We start from the raw sequence: 18,391 nt of genomic DNA, 5'->3' as shown, positions 1-18,391 counted from the left end.
GTTGGTTAGATTTGCAATCAATTATTATTCAGCCCTAAAAGTATTAGAAAGCTACAAGTGAAGTTGATCAAATAATGCATAGCTGAGAGATGCAGATAAGAGGATATAACAAACTTGATCTTAAAAAGGGCATGGGCATTTATACTTAAAAGCACAGGAGAGTTGTATCTTTACTATGATATTTAAAACTAATTAACTAGTAGAAGTTAAAAATCAGTACATTTTTATTGAAATTATTTATTGACAATATAAACATACCTGTAAATAAAATGTTCCCTTAGGTTGGGCATACAGCATTAAAAAGCTATAATCCAAATTCTGTTTAGTTCTCCACCTAAATATAAGCAGCAAATTCTGATAAGGTTTCTCTGGGTTTTATGGAGTTGTTATTAATACAGCCATTACAACACTCTAGGTATGATTCAAGTACTACTGCCACTCATTGTTAACCAAATCAGAGGAAAGATGGTAAAATACAATTTGCTGATCTAAATAAACTATTTTAAAATTTCCTCTAAACTCAACATATTGCAAATACTGTTTTTTTCAAGAGGTGTCTGAATTTATTTCTTAAAAAAAATCCATAAACAAATAACCCTTGATCAATGAACCAATTTATCTAGGTCAGATGACCTAAAGAAGTCCTCTCGTTTTATTCTGACCAGCAAAATTTGGTGCGATTACAATCTCTAAGTGTTTCAACGTGCAGTAAAACAGAGTGCCAATATTAGTCAACAACATAGACACAGGTTAATAAACTTCATTATGGACTTAGTGGTACAATTTAGATTTTTCTCTGAACAGTAGGCAATACCTTTTTTGCCAATAAATTTGAGGTTTATGTAATCAGTGACCAGACTTTAGAGTAAGAGATATTTTTTTAAAATTACATGTAGAACAAATTTCCGAAGTTAATAGATATGGTACATCTGATAAGGTTAAGACTTAATTTAAAGTATCAAATTACATGTACCTGATATTTCTAAGCTAGAAATACATGCACTTTTACTATCTGAAAATAGGTGTATATATTAATTTTTCAATGCTGTATAATGTTGCTTACTGACAGCAACTTTTTAATATTTGATACCAAATCCTGCCTCCTTTTAATTAATTTGGAGCAAGTGAACCACGTATATTGCCAGGAATGAACAGCTATTAGTTAAGTGTACTGGTTAAGTGATTAGTTATAATATCAAAGCAACAATGTAAGTTGGATGTTAATTAAGCCCACTCAAACTGCCATTAGTTAGTTAAGGGCCAACTAAGGTGATAGGTACAGAATTACAGAGTGCAATCATTATCTGTCAGATAACAATGGGGACAATGTGAAAAAGTTTTTTGTTTTTTTTTTGTTGGTATTATCTATTCAATTCTAAACCTATATGATTTCCAGGTGTAGAAGTATTTGAGTAGTAGAGAAACTGAAGAAAGTCTAGCTTTTATTTGAAGCTGTTGGGCACTGCTATCCACTGAAATAATAATGGTTTCAAGGAACTTGAAGGCCTTTTTTTCTCTGAAAAAATCACACCTTATCAGTTTATTAACAATTGCAAAAGTCCTCAGTCTTTACTTTCGGAAAAATGTTCTTAGAAATTTTTCACACAGCTTATCTTACCTCACTCTTTCCTTTGAGTCCCCAAATGTTTCCTTAAGAGTGGAGAGGTCAGGGTAATAGGAAGCAGGAGGGGAAATCACCTCAAGGACTCCAGATTGCACTTCATTAGGGAATCTGTGAAGAAAAGATTAATACCTAAGGCCTTAATACTGGCATAGCAATCTGTAGACACAGAACCTATCCCCAGGCAGTCAAGACCATGACTATGTTGACATAAAGGTGTGCTTTTAAAATCACGTTAGCTCAAAAACTTATCTTAGCTCAACTGAAAACCATATCAGAGCTCAATATGAACTCGAACATTTTACTAGTATAACCATTTTAGTTAGAGATGGGATTTTTTTATTAAAATAGATACAGTAGTAAACAGATCAAACTGATTAGTGTATGATGCTGGAAGAAAGATGGACTGCTGCTGCATAACAGCAACAATGGGAGAATTGCTATAGTGATATTTCTACAAGACATACATAAAGCAAGGATTTTTTGGAGATACCTTTTATTTGACCAGTTGAATAGTTGGGAGAGAGGTTAGACAAATTTTCAGAAACAAATGCCCTTTTCAGGTTCTTTGTTCCTGAAAGTTTGTCTAACATCTCTCCCAGCTATACAGTTTGTCAAATGAAACCACCAAAAAGCCTTGCTTCTTGTCTTTTTCCTGGACCATCACAGCTATAACACACCAATTCTATTATGACATATATAATAAATCAATTTGTAAACAAGTTTGTTTATTATGTGGCATTATTTTTCCAATAAAAGATATTACTCATTGTATAATCATAGGTTCAACACATTTTTTCTTCAGTGACTACTACAAATTTCATACCAATACTTAAAAAGACAGTATTAATAATGCAATATTATTCATAATGCAACTAGTCCATGCATCTGCAGTCCATGCACCACATTAGCAGACAACTAATGCGCTAGTCACTTTCAAGCACAAACTTTGTTTTTTAAGTGTGTATAGTATTGCCAATGTCTACTAAGAAACAGAATAAGAGCAGGCAAAGAATATGGTGGTATGCGAGCCTTAATAGAATTTCATGATGGTGGGCAATTAATGCACTTAAATTTTCTTTGCAGAAAGCAGAAGCATGTGAATGTGTGCTGGCTGAGAGCAAATTTGCTCCCAACAGGAGCAGTTCACTCCAGAGCTTCTCCTGCAGTGCTCTGCCCCCCTGCAGCAGCAGCTAGGGGGAGCTCCAGGCTCCCCTGGGTGCCAGCCTGGGGCTGGCAGGGGACACTGGGGCTGGTCCCTATCTCCAGGGGGTCAGGGAGAGCTGTCCAAACAGTCAGGACTGCTGCATCCCATTTACATGGAGATCAGGTCCTGACCCAATCTTCACATGGCTGGGACATAACAGTCCCATCTGCTGGGACAGCTCTCCCAGCCACATGGGGATCGGGATGATACCCCCTGCTGCCTGGGCTGACTGGAAGCAATTTGCTCCTGGTCAGAATCTATACATACACTACATTAATCTAGTAGCCTAATTTACTGTGCAGTAAGTCCCATGCATGTGTAGATGCTGATGCTTTACTGTGCATTAGATTAACCTAATGTGCAGTTAAGGGTTTTGTGTAAAGACACCCAGTTATACTTTAATTCAGCCATTCACACAGTCCATATCATTTACTAGCAGCACAGAGAACTAAATTACTGCACTGAAATGAAATAATTTGCTTTTCAGAAATCAGGCCCACAACCCCTAAAGGTAAAACAGTTATCTCAGTGTTTTTTGTATGCTAATTTGGGTAACATAACAAATATCAACACCAACAGCCGCAGATTTTAAGGCACTGAGGTAAGTGGGTATGCAGTGTATGCATACTCAGGTACTTGGATTCTAACATTAATTCCTGGGAAAGGAATCTCAAGCTAAGGAGAATCAGTAGATATTTTTCAGAGACTAAAATTGCAAAATAGAATTGCTGAGTTAAAATGTGTTTACGAGAAGTAGTGTTAGAGTGATGTGGTAGCTGTGATGATCCAGAAATTATGTAAGAGGCTAGGATTTCTTAGGGTGATATCTTTTATTGGACCAACTACATAGTTGGGATAGAGTTAGACAAATTTTCGAATGCAAAACCTCCTGAAGAATGTCTTGTATTTGAAAGCTTGTCTAAGCCTATCCCAAATATACAATTGGTTCATTAAATAGATCACTCTAATAAAACCTTTACAAGAAAATAATAGGGAAGGAAACACATAGTCACTCCCCTTCCCTAGAACTTATATAATGTCGTACACACTAATATATTCAAATGCATTATTATGTTTAATTTTATTTCCACAATTGAGTAATAGCATTATTTCAGCAACTTTTACTTTTGTTGTTTACTGCTGAAATACTGCACATTTTTAATCTAAAAATTTAAATTCAAGAAGCCATTCAAAGTTACATGATATGTAGCTTACCTGGTTCTAACATCTTCTGCAATACTGTTAACATACTCTGCATTCACCTAAAAAAAGTTCACATTTCATTTGACTCGATTTTAATATTTGTATTAAATAACAACCTGATTTAGGTAGTCACACACAAAGCTACATGTAATTTTTTTAAAAATCCAGACAAGAATAAATAGAACAATGTTTTTTACTAAGGCCTCCTCTACATGTGCAGGAAAGTGTGATGGGATCTAATGCATGATTCATGCTATCTTGTCTCCTGCCATACCAAATGTGCAGAGCAGGAGGTGCGACTGTGGGATTACGCGTTGGATCCCATCACACCTTACTGCTGGTGCAGGAGGAGCCCAATCCTGAGTTCCCCTGCACCAGTAAGAAGCAAGCGCACCTTGGTTGATGGGGGCTCCCAGCCATGGGGGCACCCCACACACCCCCAGGTCTGGAGGATCTCCACTGCGGTGATTTCTCTGCCTTGGGGTGCAGGAAAACCAGAGGATCATCATAAGGATGATCCCCCTGCCCTAGGGGTACAGGGAAACCCCCGGGGTTAGAAGATCACTGCTGGGCAATCCGTCAGCCTGGGGGTATGGGACACACCTGGTGCCAAAGGATCACTGTGATCCTCCTCTGGCGCTGGCGGTTTCTTGCATACCCAGGGCGGGGGGGCAGGGAATTGCCCTAGGGCAATCCTCTGGCCCTGGGGGTTTCCCTGCACCCTTGGGGTGGGGAGGGAGATAACCCCTGTGGAGATCTTCTGGCCCTAGGGGTTTCTCTGCAGCCAGGAGCTCTAAGGAGCTTGGCAGCTACAAATCTCCAGGATCTGGGGGGTTTCATACCCCCCCTCAGTCCTAGGGATACAGCAACTGTGATTCACAGCATCCAGGGGGTTGCATAAAACTCCCAGACCCCGGAAATTGCAGTTGCTGTGGTCCCTAAGGCTTGAGGGTTTTACACTGGGCATGGTGCACACCTGCAGCATGATGCACCCCAGTGGCTGGCAGCTAATGGGGCTCCCAGCCATTGTGGAAACCCTGTTACATGTGCAAATTAAAGCTTGATAGCAACCAGCTATAAATGTATAAAGTTATAAAGTACACATTTTCAAGGTCTAACTTTATAGCTGGTTGGAACTTTTTACTGGTGTGCTAGCTACTTTGCACATGTAGCTGGTCTCCAGATAATTGTGCCATTAACCAGGTAACTGTTCAGTTCCTGTAATGTGTAGAGGGGGCCAAATAGACATTATTTTAATGATATTTGAATATATAAATCATAGATGCTTTATTTACATTTATACTGATCTTTAGTTTATGTTTCAGACTTTCCAGACTCTTCATTTCTGCAAGCAAGCATTGATCTGGGCCAATCTGTCTACAGCCTCTAATTACAGCAAAGGTAAATATATTCTATTCCAGCTCTCAATAGAGATTTAAAAAAAGGCCTAACGGCTTTTTGATGAACTCAGGCCTGTTGTTGGTAAGAAAATCCAAGTAAAGCATCCTTGCCCTAGGCTAACAATATCCAAAGCTCTTAACAGGCATTTTCTCCTAATACAAACTGATGGCATTTAGTTTGTCAATTAAAATGGCAGATTTTTTTTTCCATTGCTGCAGTGTCAAAATTAACAGTCTTAGTATGGAAAACATTGGGTTTTAACAAGCTTTAAGTTAGATTTTAAAGATCTATGAAAATATGGAGATCCTTCAAGCAGTTTGGAGTTCATTATTTAAAAACAAAACTATAACTTAGCTTTATTAAATATATACTAAAACAGCAATAAATAAAGAAAATATAACTTATGCTAAGGTCAACAAGAGAGACAGCTACACTGGCAACTTTAATACCCTCTTAGACTTATGTTATTTTGTTGAGTTACATTAGAACCTGCTCTGCTAGAGCTGCTTTGATCAGCTAAGATACTTTGTCCCAGAGGCCTAACTGGGTGCTTGAGCACCCCAGGCAGTAGCTGTGCACAAGGCAGTGTCAGTAGCTGTTGTGCTACCACTAGTGCTCTTTTTGAACCACCCCTATCTTCTCCCCCTCCACTTTCTGGGGCAGTGACAAGGGCTAGTGCCCCAGTTCCTATCCCCTTATTATGCTACTGCTGCATCTTAAGACATGTCACCCTTTAGATTTGCTCCACTGAAGAATTACCCCCTCCTGCTCTGTTCAACTCTGGCCCCTATGTGCTGCTACAGTAGCACAAGGGGACCAGAGAAGCTCTTTGGATGTGCTGAGGAGAGCTCTGCTCATGCAAGCATCATGCAAATCGACTGTAAGGACACCTTCCAGTACAACACATTCTGTAGGACACCTTGCAAACTTCACAGATGGGAGTGTTTGGGGGCAAGGCTGCAGCGTGACAACAATCCTGTATGAAGCTACTCCCCAAAAGCAGCTGGGCTGCACCTGCATTGCAATGCCCCCAAAACCACCCCCCCTTTCCTAGGCTGTGCCTTTTGAAGGCATAGCACACAACTGCACTCCTTTAGGTACTATGATATAAAGCACCAATCAGCACTCACTGCTGGCAAAGATTTCTATCACAGGGTTTGAAAAAATTACTTTTGTTCACAACTGAAGATTTGTAGGCATTCTGAGGGGAGCCATTGAATAGATACACTCATCAGCTGTCCCGACACATCTCCTTTATAACAAATGTTACTTCTTCTCAACAATGGACTTTTCTGCCTATTCCGTCCTTCTGCTGCAAACTGGCACAGCTTTTGCCACCAAGACTCTCTACTAGGACCTACCACAGTGTAAGATAGACAGAAGGCAAGGCAAGGTGTCATCTTAAAGACTAACTCATTCAGAATGCATAATGCAGTGTAAACCCAAGGCAAGTTCAGCTGTCCAGGAAAAATAGTCAGCAAATTGGGCCTGTCTACTTATCAAAACCAGAAGGTGGTGTCAGGATTCAGTTTTAATCTTGATAAAGTAAAGTACAATCTAAGTATTATTTATAGTCTGAACAGCTACAATCTTGATTGAACTAAAAGGCTAAATGCTATTTTGCCACATAATAAATCATCCAGTGAGGAAGCAGTTGTTAAAAGGAAGCATAAGAGCTAGATAGTGTGCTTAAATAGTCTCCCAACCAGCAGTATCAGTCCACAAGTAGCTGCTGCTAGATTATACACTTATGTTGGGGAAGCTTACTGGCTCTAAGTATTTTGCAGTAAAACCAAGACATTCAGGGAGAGGAAAACTATTTTTAATCTTAAAAACATAAATTATGCAGTGTCATTTTTCAAACAGGAGATGTTTATTTACAAGAAGTGTATATTATTTTTCTAGGAAAAAAAGGCTATTTAAAAAGCAGGTATCAGGCACCTTGTAAAATACCAGTAAGCACAAAGTAGGGCATAAGCCCAAAGGACAGATAAAGGGCCTGTATTTCTTTCAGATTTGGTAAAAGGTCTGTATTTTTCAGGTTCCATGGAACTTTAGTACTTTCTCTTCAATTGTACTACTAAAATAATTTGTGCTAACAGACAAAATGGAGTATATGCTTTTCTTTAAGTGCAAGCACAGCTAGAGGTTTTGAGAGTACCACGTGACAGTTTTTTTTCCTGTAGCATCCTTTTATTAGTTGTTTTCTACATGAGAAGACCAAGGTCCTGACCACTAACAAGTCTAGATTAGCATGTAATTTGGAAATATTACAATTGCCAAAATCATTGCAAAGAAATATAGCATAACCTCATAATGAATCTCCGTTATGACTATGAGAACAGCTAATTAAAAGAGTGTTTGCTACAATAGGGTAGGTCAATTAGCTATGTAATAATGAAAAAAAAATCAGTCATTGCTGTTGAGCTTGCTAAAAGTGGGCATTTGTCATAAACTGCATTTGTTATACTCTAAGGTTGTATTATATCAGTCTCTAGAAATGAATTTAATAGGATTCTCTACAAAATCTAACTCCTGATCACTTAACTAGTCCTTAACTAGAAAAAAGGAACATTTTCCCACATTTGACTTGCATAAAAAATTCCTTTTAAAAACTGTGGTTACTAGTATATTGAAATATCTCCTACAGAACTATAGTCAAACATGGATTTCCACATTATCTTGTTATTACTATAAGCACTTTTTCCATACTAACTCACCTCTGCTACAAAGATAATCACTACACAATCATTTTTCTGCTCTTCAGATGCATCAAAGAAAAGAGAATTCAGCGTGTCGATCAGATAACTTTGTTTTTCTCTTTTCACAGTAGGAATACCCATCACTAGGGAGACTGCAAACACAAAAGTTAAAATCATGTCATCTCAAGTCATATACATACAGCAGTAGTCCTTGACGTTTGATGGTCCATGGGAAGCAATACTGGTCAAGTAACACACTGGGGGTGGGGAGGGAAATTACACTTTACTGTCCCTGTCAACCTCTGATTTAATTATTTAAATTCTTGTGGCAGTGATAAATGTCAGAAGCTCTTGGGGGCAACCTGTTGTCCCCAACCCATGGATTGGGATCCACTAAAACAGGAGCTTTAGTAGCATTTTGATTTTGAGTTCCCAATGAGTAAGTGAACACACAAAATAAGAGCTATTATACTAGAAAAGAATAATCAAACATAGAAATTCACTGCTTGATATAATTAACTGACACAGTTAATGTTTCTATAGAAGTTTGATAGACTTTTTGTGCCATATGGTATATTGTGCATGACGAGGAGAAATTTTGTTGCAGATATTGTCATTTTTATATTAAATGCTGGGTCTACATTGCATTTGTAAGCAGTTTTGCGTATTTAGAAACACTTGTACCTCTGGCAAACTTATGGTTGGCTGCACCTGATTTCTGAAGACACAGTAATTCTGAGAGAGAACCATTAGTTCTTGGTATAGATTTGGTAAGATGTAAATAATGAGATATTAAATTGCCACTAATCTAGAGGGCAAGCGACTTTCTCACAGGAAGTGCTGAGCAAATTACTTACTCAGTACTGTATCTCTCAGTATGGGAGATATTAATATTTCAGAAACTGAATTAGTCACTGCCAAAGATTACAAAGGTAGAAACAATTTTAAGCAGAGGCCCTCCCTCAGATTTCAGTGGGGAGTTCTGCCTTGAAATCATTGACAAGATATTGCTCAGAGTAATCAACCCAATGTTTTTTTTTACAATGGCTGTATGGTAATAGTACAGAAATCTCACACTATGTAGGCCAAACTTAAAAAATTATAAAATGGGCATGTCCCTTTTATTTTCTACTCTCTCCCCTCCCACCTCCACCCCACCAAAAAAATGAAGCCTGGGATGGCCTATAATAAAAACAAGATAAGTAATAGAAACAGATAACATATTAAAACAGTAAATGCTACAGCAATTCCCAAAACAATACCTCAGTGTTTAAGGTGAAAAAGCAAGCCCCAAAAGCAAGCCTTTAATTCTTACCTCCGGTTCTCCCTTGACTAATGACAACATTGGGGCGCAGGCTATCTTCATGCTCCTGGAGGTGAGGTAGGTAGTAGTACATGTTTGCAAGATGCATGAAGAGTTTACTGGTGAGATTTAATATGTTCCACCTTGTATCATCTTTAAAAAAAGACATATACAAAAGGCCAGCACAAGAGGATTGAGATCAGTACTCAGATATTTTCCTCAAATAAAAGCATAGCATATTACAACACACACAATTTAAACCTGAGTCATATTATTAGAGAGTACTGTAGGTCAAATAAAAATTCTTCTTTGTGGGAATTAATGATTAGCTTTTCTGTTCACTGTAGAAGGTATATGCCAGATCTTTCAAACATCATATAAGCTTCCCAAGTGTCTCCAGCAGACTTCAGGAATAAGCTCACATGAATTTATTATCATGGTACAGTTACACCTAGGGACCTTGATCAGATTCGGGCCCTACTGTGCTAGACATTCTACCAACACATGCTGAGACAGCCCTGCCTTACAAGGTTTCCAATGTAATGTCCCAGTCTTGCAAATGCTTGCACGCAGACATACACAGAACTTATTTCCATTGATAATAGTGAATGATGCCTCAGCATATAAAACTTTAAGCTCTTCAGGCAAAAACTTTTTCTGACCACAAACCTGTATGATTTCCTGTAGAGTTTTCTCTCTTTTCAACAACACGTTTAATTTCATCCAGGGCACTGCTCAGCTCTTTAGATCTCTTTTTATTTTCTTTTTCAGCATACAAGAGTCTTTGACGAAGTTCCAAAAACTCAGTTTGGTACTTGTGTAGATCATCTCCTGTAACAAGTGCAAATTATTTCTTCAGAGATTAACCATATATGGGGGCAAACTGGAGTTCAAGAATAAAGGGCATTAGGGAAGAATACATGAAGAAAACAGTAAGCACAGGAAATAAAAAACTTGTAACACAAGGTTTACTGCAAATTCAAGGTTTGTCTGTATATTTATGGTTTTTCAGCTTTTTGTACATTTATGGTTCAAGTAAATTACACCATAACCCTAATAAAGCAGATGAAGGCACCAAGTCAATTACTACTTGATTCAAATTTTATAAACTACTTCCCTGTTAAGAAAAATAACACAACACACCATAAGTTTCCTTGCTGATTGGTGAAAAGGAGAAAAACTCCACTGTGTTTCCCTAATGCGTATGACTTACCTTAAGCAGAAAAACACTAAGGGCCAGATGTAGAAATGGAATTAGGTGTGGTGACACTAAGGAGGGGGTGGTTTGGAATAGGACTTATAAAATCTAGCTTGCTAAATGGGGAACTGCCTGAGCTAGGCCACAGGACATGCCGAAGAAAGTATTTCAGAAATCTTGCTTTTCTCCAGACTTAAAAGCCTACCTTCAGCTTCAATTTAGGTGCCATTCTGAAATGGACTCACAGCCCAAAACACCTTCCTAAGTTTAGGCACCTAAGTCATTCCTTGGTGTTCTGATAACTGGATCACTCTTCTTTTAAAGGAGAAGGAGGTGGTGGTGCCCACCTTTTATGTAATAGCCTAGTATCTACAGCACTTCTCCAGGAACTGGGAAACCAGGTTTAAATGCCTTCACAGCCTGAAGGGTTTCAAACACACAACTCCTACCTTCTAGGTGAGCACCTTCCTTCCTTGCTCCTACCTTCAGGTTATAGGCAAGGCTTCGGAAATTCTCCATCCCTTCTGTTGAAGCTCTATAATCTGTGATAGGCTGGCTTCAGGGATGATGCTCAAGGGCAACCAGCACGGTTTCATTAGGGGGAGGTCATGCCAGACCAACCTGATTGCCTTTTATGATCAGGTCACAAAGGCAATGGATGCAGGTGTCGCTGTGGGCGTAGTCTTTCTGGACTTCAGCAAGGCCTTTGACACCATCTCCCACCCCATCCTCATTAAAAAACTAGGCAACTGTGGCACTGATGCCTACACAGCCAGATGGATTGCAGATTGGCTCAAGGTTTGTACTCAGAGGGTGGTGGTAGACGGGTCATATTCAACCTGGGGGGAGGTGGGCAGTGGAGTCCCCCAGGGCTCAGTCCTCGGGCCTGTGCTGTTCAATTTCTTCATCAGCGATTTGGACAATGGGGTGAAATGCAACCTGTTTAAATTCGCTGATGATACCAAAATTTGGGGTGAGGTGAGCACGCTAGTAGGGAGGGAAAGATTGCAGCAAGATCTGGATAGGTTACAGGAGAGGGCTAACATAAACAGGATGTGTTTCAATACTACTGCTTCAGCTGAGCAGAGAACGTAAAGAATGCATTAAAGGCCTTGGCACAGAAGTGCCTCCATCATGCGTACATCCTCCATTTTCTAAAGGCTGGAAGAAACTATGGGTAACCTTGTATAGAGACAGGATTGCAAGGCCAGATTCCACATTTTTGTTGAAGCAAAAAGGAAAGCACTGACTTAAAGGAGGTCCTTGAAGACTGAAAGAGGACCAATGTTGCCTATCTTCCAGAAGGGGAGGAGAGGGAACCCTGGCAACCAGTTAGCTTAACTTCTATCCCAGGGAAAATCCTGGAAAAATTCATCAAGGAGTCTATGTGCAATACACTTGCAGAAGGTAGGATTCTGAATGATGGCTATCATAACTTTGTCGTGGGCAGGTCTTGTCTTACCAATTTCATCTCCTTCTATAACCAGGTAACTCTTCACGTGGATGAGAGAGTGGAGGTCAACATTGTATACCTAGACGTTTGATCTGGAAACCCATGATGTTCTCATGGGAAAATTAGAGGATTGCGGGCTTAACTGCTTGATAGGTGAGTAGGAAGCTGGCTGCAGGGTAGGACCCAGAGAGTTCTAATGAACGGATCCATGTCATCCTGGTGAGAAGTGACCAGTGGTGACCCTCAGGGGTCCATGCTTGGTCCAGTACGTTTCAACATCTTTATCAATTATTTGGATATGGAGGTGAAGAGCTCACTGGCCAAGTTTGCGGATGACACCAAGTTATGGGGAATCGTGGTCACGCTTGAAAAAAGGCTGCAGATACAGGTGGACCTAGACAGGCTGGCAAGTTGGGCGGACCAGACCAGATGAAGTTCAACAACTGAGAAGTATAAAGTGCTCCATGTGGAGACAGACAATCCCCAATGTACTTACAGGCTCAGTGGCACCAAATTGATTAGCACCACGACTGAAAGGGACGTAGGGGTAATAATAGAACATAGCGTGAACATGAGCCATCAGCGAGATGCTGTAGCCAGCAGGGCAAACACTACTCTGGCATGCATCAACTGATGCATCTCAAGCAAAATGAAGAAAGTGATTCTTCAGCTTTACTCAGCTTTGGTAAGACCACAGCTGGAGTACTGCATCCAGTTCTGGGTGCCGCACTTAAATAAGGATGTGGAAAAGCTTGAGAAAGTCCAGAGAAGAGCCACCTGTATGATTAGCAATTTACAAAGCAAGCCATACAAAGAAAGGCTGAGGAACCTGGGTCTCTTCAGCCTAAAAAGAAGAAGGCTGAAAGGGGACTTGGTAGCAGCTTACCGCTACATTGGAGAATACATCTAGTGTTCAGTGAACAACTGTTCAGCAGGGCATCCTTGGGGAAAAACAGAAGTAATGGCCACAAACTCCTGGAAGACCATTTCAGGCTTAATACTAGGAAAATCTTTTTCATACTTAGGGTGTCCAGACTGTGGAATAAACTCCCTCCAGAGGTGGTGCCCCTGGAAATCTTCAGGAGAAGACTGGACAGTCACTTCGCTGGGGTCACCTAACCCCAGTTGTCTTTCCTGCCTAGTGCAGGGGGGCTGGACCCGGCGATCCTGCAAGGTCCCTTCCAGCCCTTTACAATCCATGAATCTATAAGTGTTTGACCACAGTAACACAAAGTAATTGAAACACATTACCATAAGGAATAGCACTAATTTCAAGAGTCAAAACCTAACTGGTAACCTCTGAATGGCCATCCTAGTTAAACAGTTGTTAAGTGTTTATCACAAATCCTTCACTGGCTGTGCAGCATCAGCACTGGAAATTCTACTCCTCAGGAGCTCAGCATTCAAATATCTGTTCAGGTGTCTCTGGGTAAGTTTTTCTACCAGGAAAACAAAACCAGGAGAATTCTCCCAGATGATTTGAAAGTGTGTATGCAGTTTTGGTGGCCATCACACTCTCCTGAGAAGTGGGAGATGTAGCTTTGAAGCCCTTCAGACCAAGGTGTACATAGAGCTTATCTGATTAAGTACTGTAGCCACTAGGCTACTGTGTAAGAAACAGGCTCTACCAGATCCTTCTCCTCTGGCTAGGTTTTGAATGAAAATTGCCACAATATTGGAAATTGACTGCTCCTAGTATGCATTAGTAATACTCTGAGCAAATCTGATGAATTAAGGAGAGTTAAGATATAGGAGCACCCAGTGTGAAAAACCCAAACTTATACATAACAGACACAAAGGCATTAAGTTCCATCAAGATGTCAGCTGTTCTGGGCATACACAGTAGCAGAACCTCACGTGCTTATGGAACTTTACTGGCTAAAGCTTAGGCACCTACAAACTTTCAAGCAGCTATGTAGTTAGTCAGGGGTTCTGTGGATCACACTCCTGAACTTTAGCACCTATATTCTGCTGGTGTACATTTCTAGATTTAGGACTAAGATTTTAAAGGGTATCAGTGCAACTTTGATCATTGTAAGCATAAAACTTGAGGTCCAAGAATGGGAATAGTTTATCCTTCTAGGAAAATAAAATTCATTTGTTTAACAAATTCCAGATTTGTATATTTAAGGTTTGACACAGTTTCATTTGCCTGAATTTCACACCAATTCTCTGCTAGGAAAAAAATCATTAATTTCAAAGGATCTACTCAGACTCTTGCCCATTACACCTATATAATATACTCTAGGCTAGATTTCTGGTTGTGCCCCAAAGATGGCCCATATGCTGAGAAGAGTGGATGCAGTAGATAATTCCATTGCACTGGGTAGTCTTCTATTTTCCAGACCCACTGGTTCATAGGCAGCTTTGACAAGAGATTATCTCAAAACTGCCCTAACAAACAGAGGAGACACAGTGTTGGTATAGTTATAATGGTCCAGGACATCTGAGAGATGAGGGTTTCTTTGTGATATCTTTTATTGGACCAACTTTCAGGCATAAAGGGCATCTATACATAAGCAGCAAGGCTGCTCTGACACACTGTAATTACGGTGCATTGGAGCAGACTCAATTAATTAATCAAGTCTGTGCTGGAAAGTGGTAATTACTAGGGGTGTACAAAATGGCCCATATTTGATTCAGATTTGGCCCAAATCGGGGGACAGTGATTCGATTCATCTGAATCCAAATCTGAAGATTCAATGCTGATCCAGAGAATCAGCAATTCAGCCACAGACACAGTTTTAAATGTTTTTTCTACATACCTTGAGGTACCAGGTGTGGCTCGTGAATGCTGCAATGGTGGGGCGGATGGAGCGTCCCACAGGAGCACAGAGGGAGCCCCCCATGTGCTTAGTGATGGACCCAGGAGTGCACCGGACACTTTCTTCCCCTCCCCATGTCTGCCTGACTTGGCGATCAGCCATGGGGAGACCCTGGGTACCCCGCCAGATCCAGGATGCACCAGTTGCCGAGCTGGAGGGTTGAGGGGGAGGGTTCCCTGTGCACTCTATGGTGGACCCCGGAGTGCTTCTGGTCCACTTTCAGGTCTGCCACTGAGTGTGCTGGGGATCCCCCCCCACTCCTGTGGGATGCTCCATCCACTCCACCATTGCAGTGTCCAGCATTCAGATTGATTAAGCTGCTAGTTGTGAATATGGCCCAAAACTAATATGGCACCAAATGCTTATGCCCATATTTACATTTATAAATATAAGTAGTCCTCTTGATCTTTGTACAACAGCTCAAACAGGCTAAATTAAATACAAGTAGGATTTCTGATAAAATTAAAGAGCAACAAAATATCTTAGATCATCTCCTGTATACATTTGCGCACACAACTGGGATTCTTGCATGCTCAAGTACTGAAAGACTAAGGCCAAAGTTATTTAATTCCACTTTGGGTTCAAAAGCTATTTCAGATGCAGACCGATCCTCTGTGCAACAACATCATTAGCTGCTGTTATCACAGCTCTGGGACTAGCATTTGTTAGTTAATTGCCATGGCAGAAGCAGAAGAACACGAAACATTCCCATTTCCACAGTCTACAAAACAAAGTCCATTTAAAAATAATTCACAGAAACAAAGGTGCTACTTTTAAAGGAAAGAAATAACCAGAAATATTAAAAATCCTGACTTTAATTCACAACAAGACCATTTTTAAAAAGAAAAATAACGTTTCATAGAGCTAATTAACCCAAAACTGATATTATTAGCCAGTGCCCCACTGGCTGCAGTCTAGCAATATCAAAAAATGCAGTACTATTTGCAGTTTAAAACTGATAGTTACATCAAGTATAATGGGATAACACATGGGCTATTCAGTTGCAACTCCCCAGTATTTAGAGGAGAGTGTTCCGTTTATGAAGTCATGTTTAGTGGCAAAAATAGATGGTTAACTTGTTGATTTAGCCTCATGCAGCTAGGAAGATTAGAATAATATTTTTCCAAATGATAAAGTAAAGGATTTTATCCCTTGTAATCAAAATAAAAATCAGCCACTGCTTACCAGATCTGGTGACTTGTCTCCTTAATATATGTCAGGCTTACAACCAAAGCCAGATAACTAGTTCATTTTTTCAGGTTTCAGTGAAGAGATGTGAAATGGAGATTCAGAGGGAAAGTAAAAGCTTTTTAGCAATCAAGAATGTGTTGATTTTCTCCCTCTATTCCCAGTATGCAGTGTCAACACCATGCAAAATAATATGGTAAATTGCTACTGAGTTCACAATGGATTACAACGAACTCATTTTAGAAACCAGGAATAATTAATGATTGGGCAGCCCCACAAGCAAGAATATACCTTTTCAAGAGCATTTTGGACAGAGACTGGTGTAGTTCAATGTTACTGTTTATAATGGATGAAGAACGAACACCATAGTCAAAGTAAGATATAGTATTACATTTTATTCACTTCCCTTATTAAAAATGAAATTGTATAGTCTAAAGAATAATGTTCCTTGCCTCCCCTTGATTTTTAATCTTTATGCCCTTTTTCTAGAGTTGTGTGGTGGGACTTTTCATCAATTTATATCAGTAGATCAAACAGGATTTGGAGACTGGCGTTACAGCGTTCTCTGCCTTACAGAACACCCTTGGGAAGCAAGGAGTGTTCTTCAAGATGTAACTGACAGCCAACCACAATATGCCAAGGACAATCAATCAAGAAATAAAAATGTTATCTATCACTTATGTCACGATGCACACACATTAACCTGAGAAATGAACAAACAAGTCAGAGAAGGGCAAAGGGCAAGGCTAAGTTGACAAACTGGAATAAAGCAAATGACAAATTTACTGAGCGACTAAATTAACATAACAGTACTTTATAAAATGAAAATGCAGCAGTAGGTCTAACAACAATTCTAAATACAAGAGCACCATTCAAGACAAGTATGAATTTTAAACAAAATATTATTATCAGAGCACTCCTACGCACTTTAAAAAACTAGAAAAAGTGCATTATGAATGCAGACTATTGGTTAAATTTTTATCAGGGTTAGAAGGTGTTCTTTTAAGCAAAGGTCCACAGCTGGCTGGGTTTCATTTACCAACATAGGGATAGGGGCAGAAAGAAAGATATTTTAATGTTCTGGCCTTGGGAGTATGTGTGGAACTTGAAAAAATTAAGTTTGTGTTGTTCCAAAGCCCTGCTGGTATATATCCAGGGTGAAACTGTATAGAATCAAGCTATTGTGTCACTACTTTTATTAAGTGATATTACATGAATGTATAATTCCCATTTAGACAACTGAATGTCTAACAGGTGTTTCTGCCATATGCATTGTGGCAATGAACAGAGGTACAAATACATTACAAAAAGATGGCACTGCCCCAATGATCTTACAGTCTAAATTGAATTTAGGCTTGTTATCATCATAGAAATTTGATTTATGTTTTTAAGAGTTTCCATGTAGCAAAGTCTGATTGTGTTTTTAATAGTAAAAGAGGGAGTTGTACAATATAGGTATAGTTTTAGCAGTATATACATCTAGAATATTTTTTGAAATTTGGCCATTTTGTATTTGATTTTTGATATGGGTACATCTTTTGAGCCTGAGAAAACCATCATATTGTTTTAGCAGATCATGAAGTTGTTAGATTTGGATGACTTATTTATTTGAGAAATAGTAAGTGATCACATAATAAAAGTCTATGCCATAATACACACACACACACTGTGCTCAATTCACTCTAGTCATTTCTGACTTGATTGCTTAACTGTACATGAACTATCTTGAGGTTTGAGGTTTACATAAATCACAGGAGGACTTACTAATTTTTGCAGGTTGATTGTGACGTAAAATTTTAATTCCACAGTCATTTCATGCCCCTTGGCACCAACTGGCAGAGAGGCCCCTACCCCCAGTGCTAATTGGTGAAGAGGACTCAGAGAGGAGAAGAGGGACAACAAGGGGGCAGCCTTGATTGCTGGCTGCCCTTTGTGCTGCCCTGCCAGCCAGTGCCTTCACTTCCTGGCAGCAAGGACCACTGGCTCCCACTGGGGAGCCATCATTTTATTACGTTTTGGTTGATTTCACAGATTTCATGGACAGTCCCAGATTTTGTGGTTTCTGTGAAATGTGGGAAGCTGCAAATTAAGTAGGTCCCTACTTATAATTGGCTAAAAAAAAGCAACACGCTCAACACTAAAAAGACAAAAGAAACCACAGTCCTTGTCCTAGCTGTTTATAGGTCAGCCATTAGAGAACAGCATATACAACTTTTACCTTCAACAGAATTGACCTTCAACAAGACTAGTATTTGACATGTCTCTTAATATAAGGACACTGCACTTTCAA

General features: G+C 39.6%; 1 protein-coding gene across 2 annotated transcripts in view; it reads right to left on the bottom strand.

Annotated features, from left to right (window-relative positions):
* The window catches only part of MGAT4D (MGAT4 family member D), a 106,080-nt gene that overhangs the window by 35,534 nt on the left and 52,155 nt on the right, over positions 1-18,391 (bottom strand). For both annotated transcript variants that reach the window (XM_090036498.1, XM_090036497.1), the window contains exons 2-7: positions 10,107-10,268; positions 9,450-9,590; positions 8,153-8,286; positions 4,044-4,090; positions 1,619-1,732; positions 259-334 (exon numbers count right to left, since the gene is read on the bottom strand). In XM_090036498.1, the coding sequence (XP_089892624.1) occupies positions 259-334; positions 1,619-1,732; positions 4,044-4,090; positions 8,153-8,286; positions 9,450-9,546 (468 nt within the window). In that variant the 5' untranslated portion in view covers positions 9,547-9,590; positions 10,107-10,268. The remainder of the gene's footprint in view (positions 1-258; positions 335-1,618; positions 1,733-4,043; positions 4,091-8,152; positions 8,287-9,449; positions 9,591-10,106; positions 10,269-18,391) is intronic.

The sequence above is a fragment of the Crocodylus siamensis genome, chromosome 2 (genome assembly GCF_052110815.1).
Source record: "Crocodylus siamensis isolate JL-2025a chromosome 2, ASM5211081v1, whole genome shotgun sequence".
NCBI classification, from domain to species: domain Eukaryota; kingdom Metazoa; phylum Chordata; order Crocodylia; family Crocodylidae; genus Crocodylus; species Crocodylus siamensis.
This window is presented reverse-complemented; position numbering and strand designations above follow the sequence as displayed.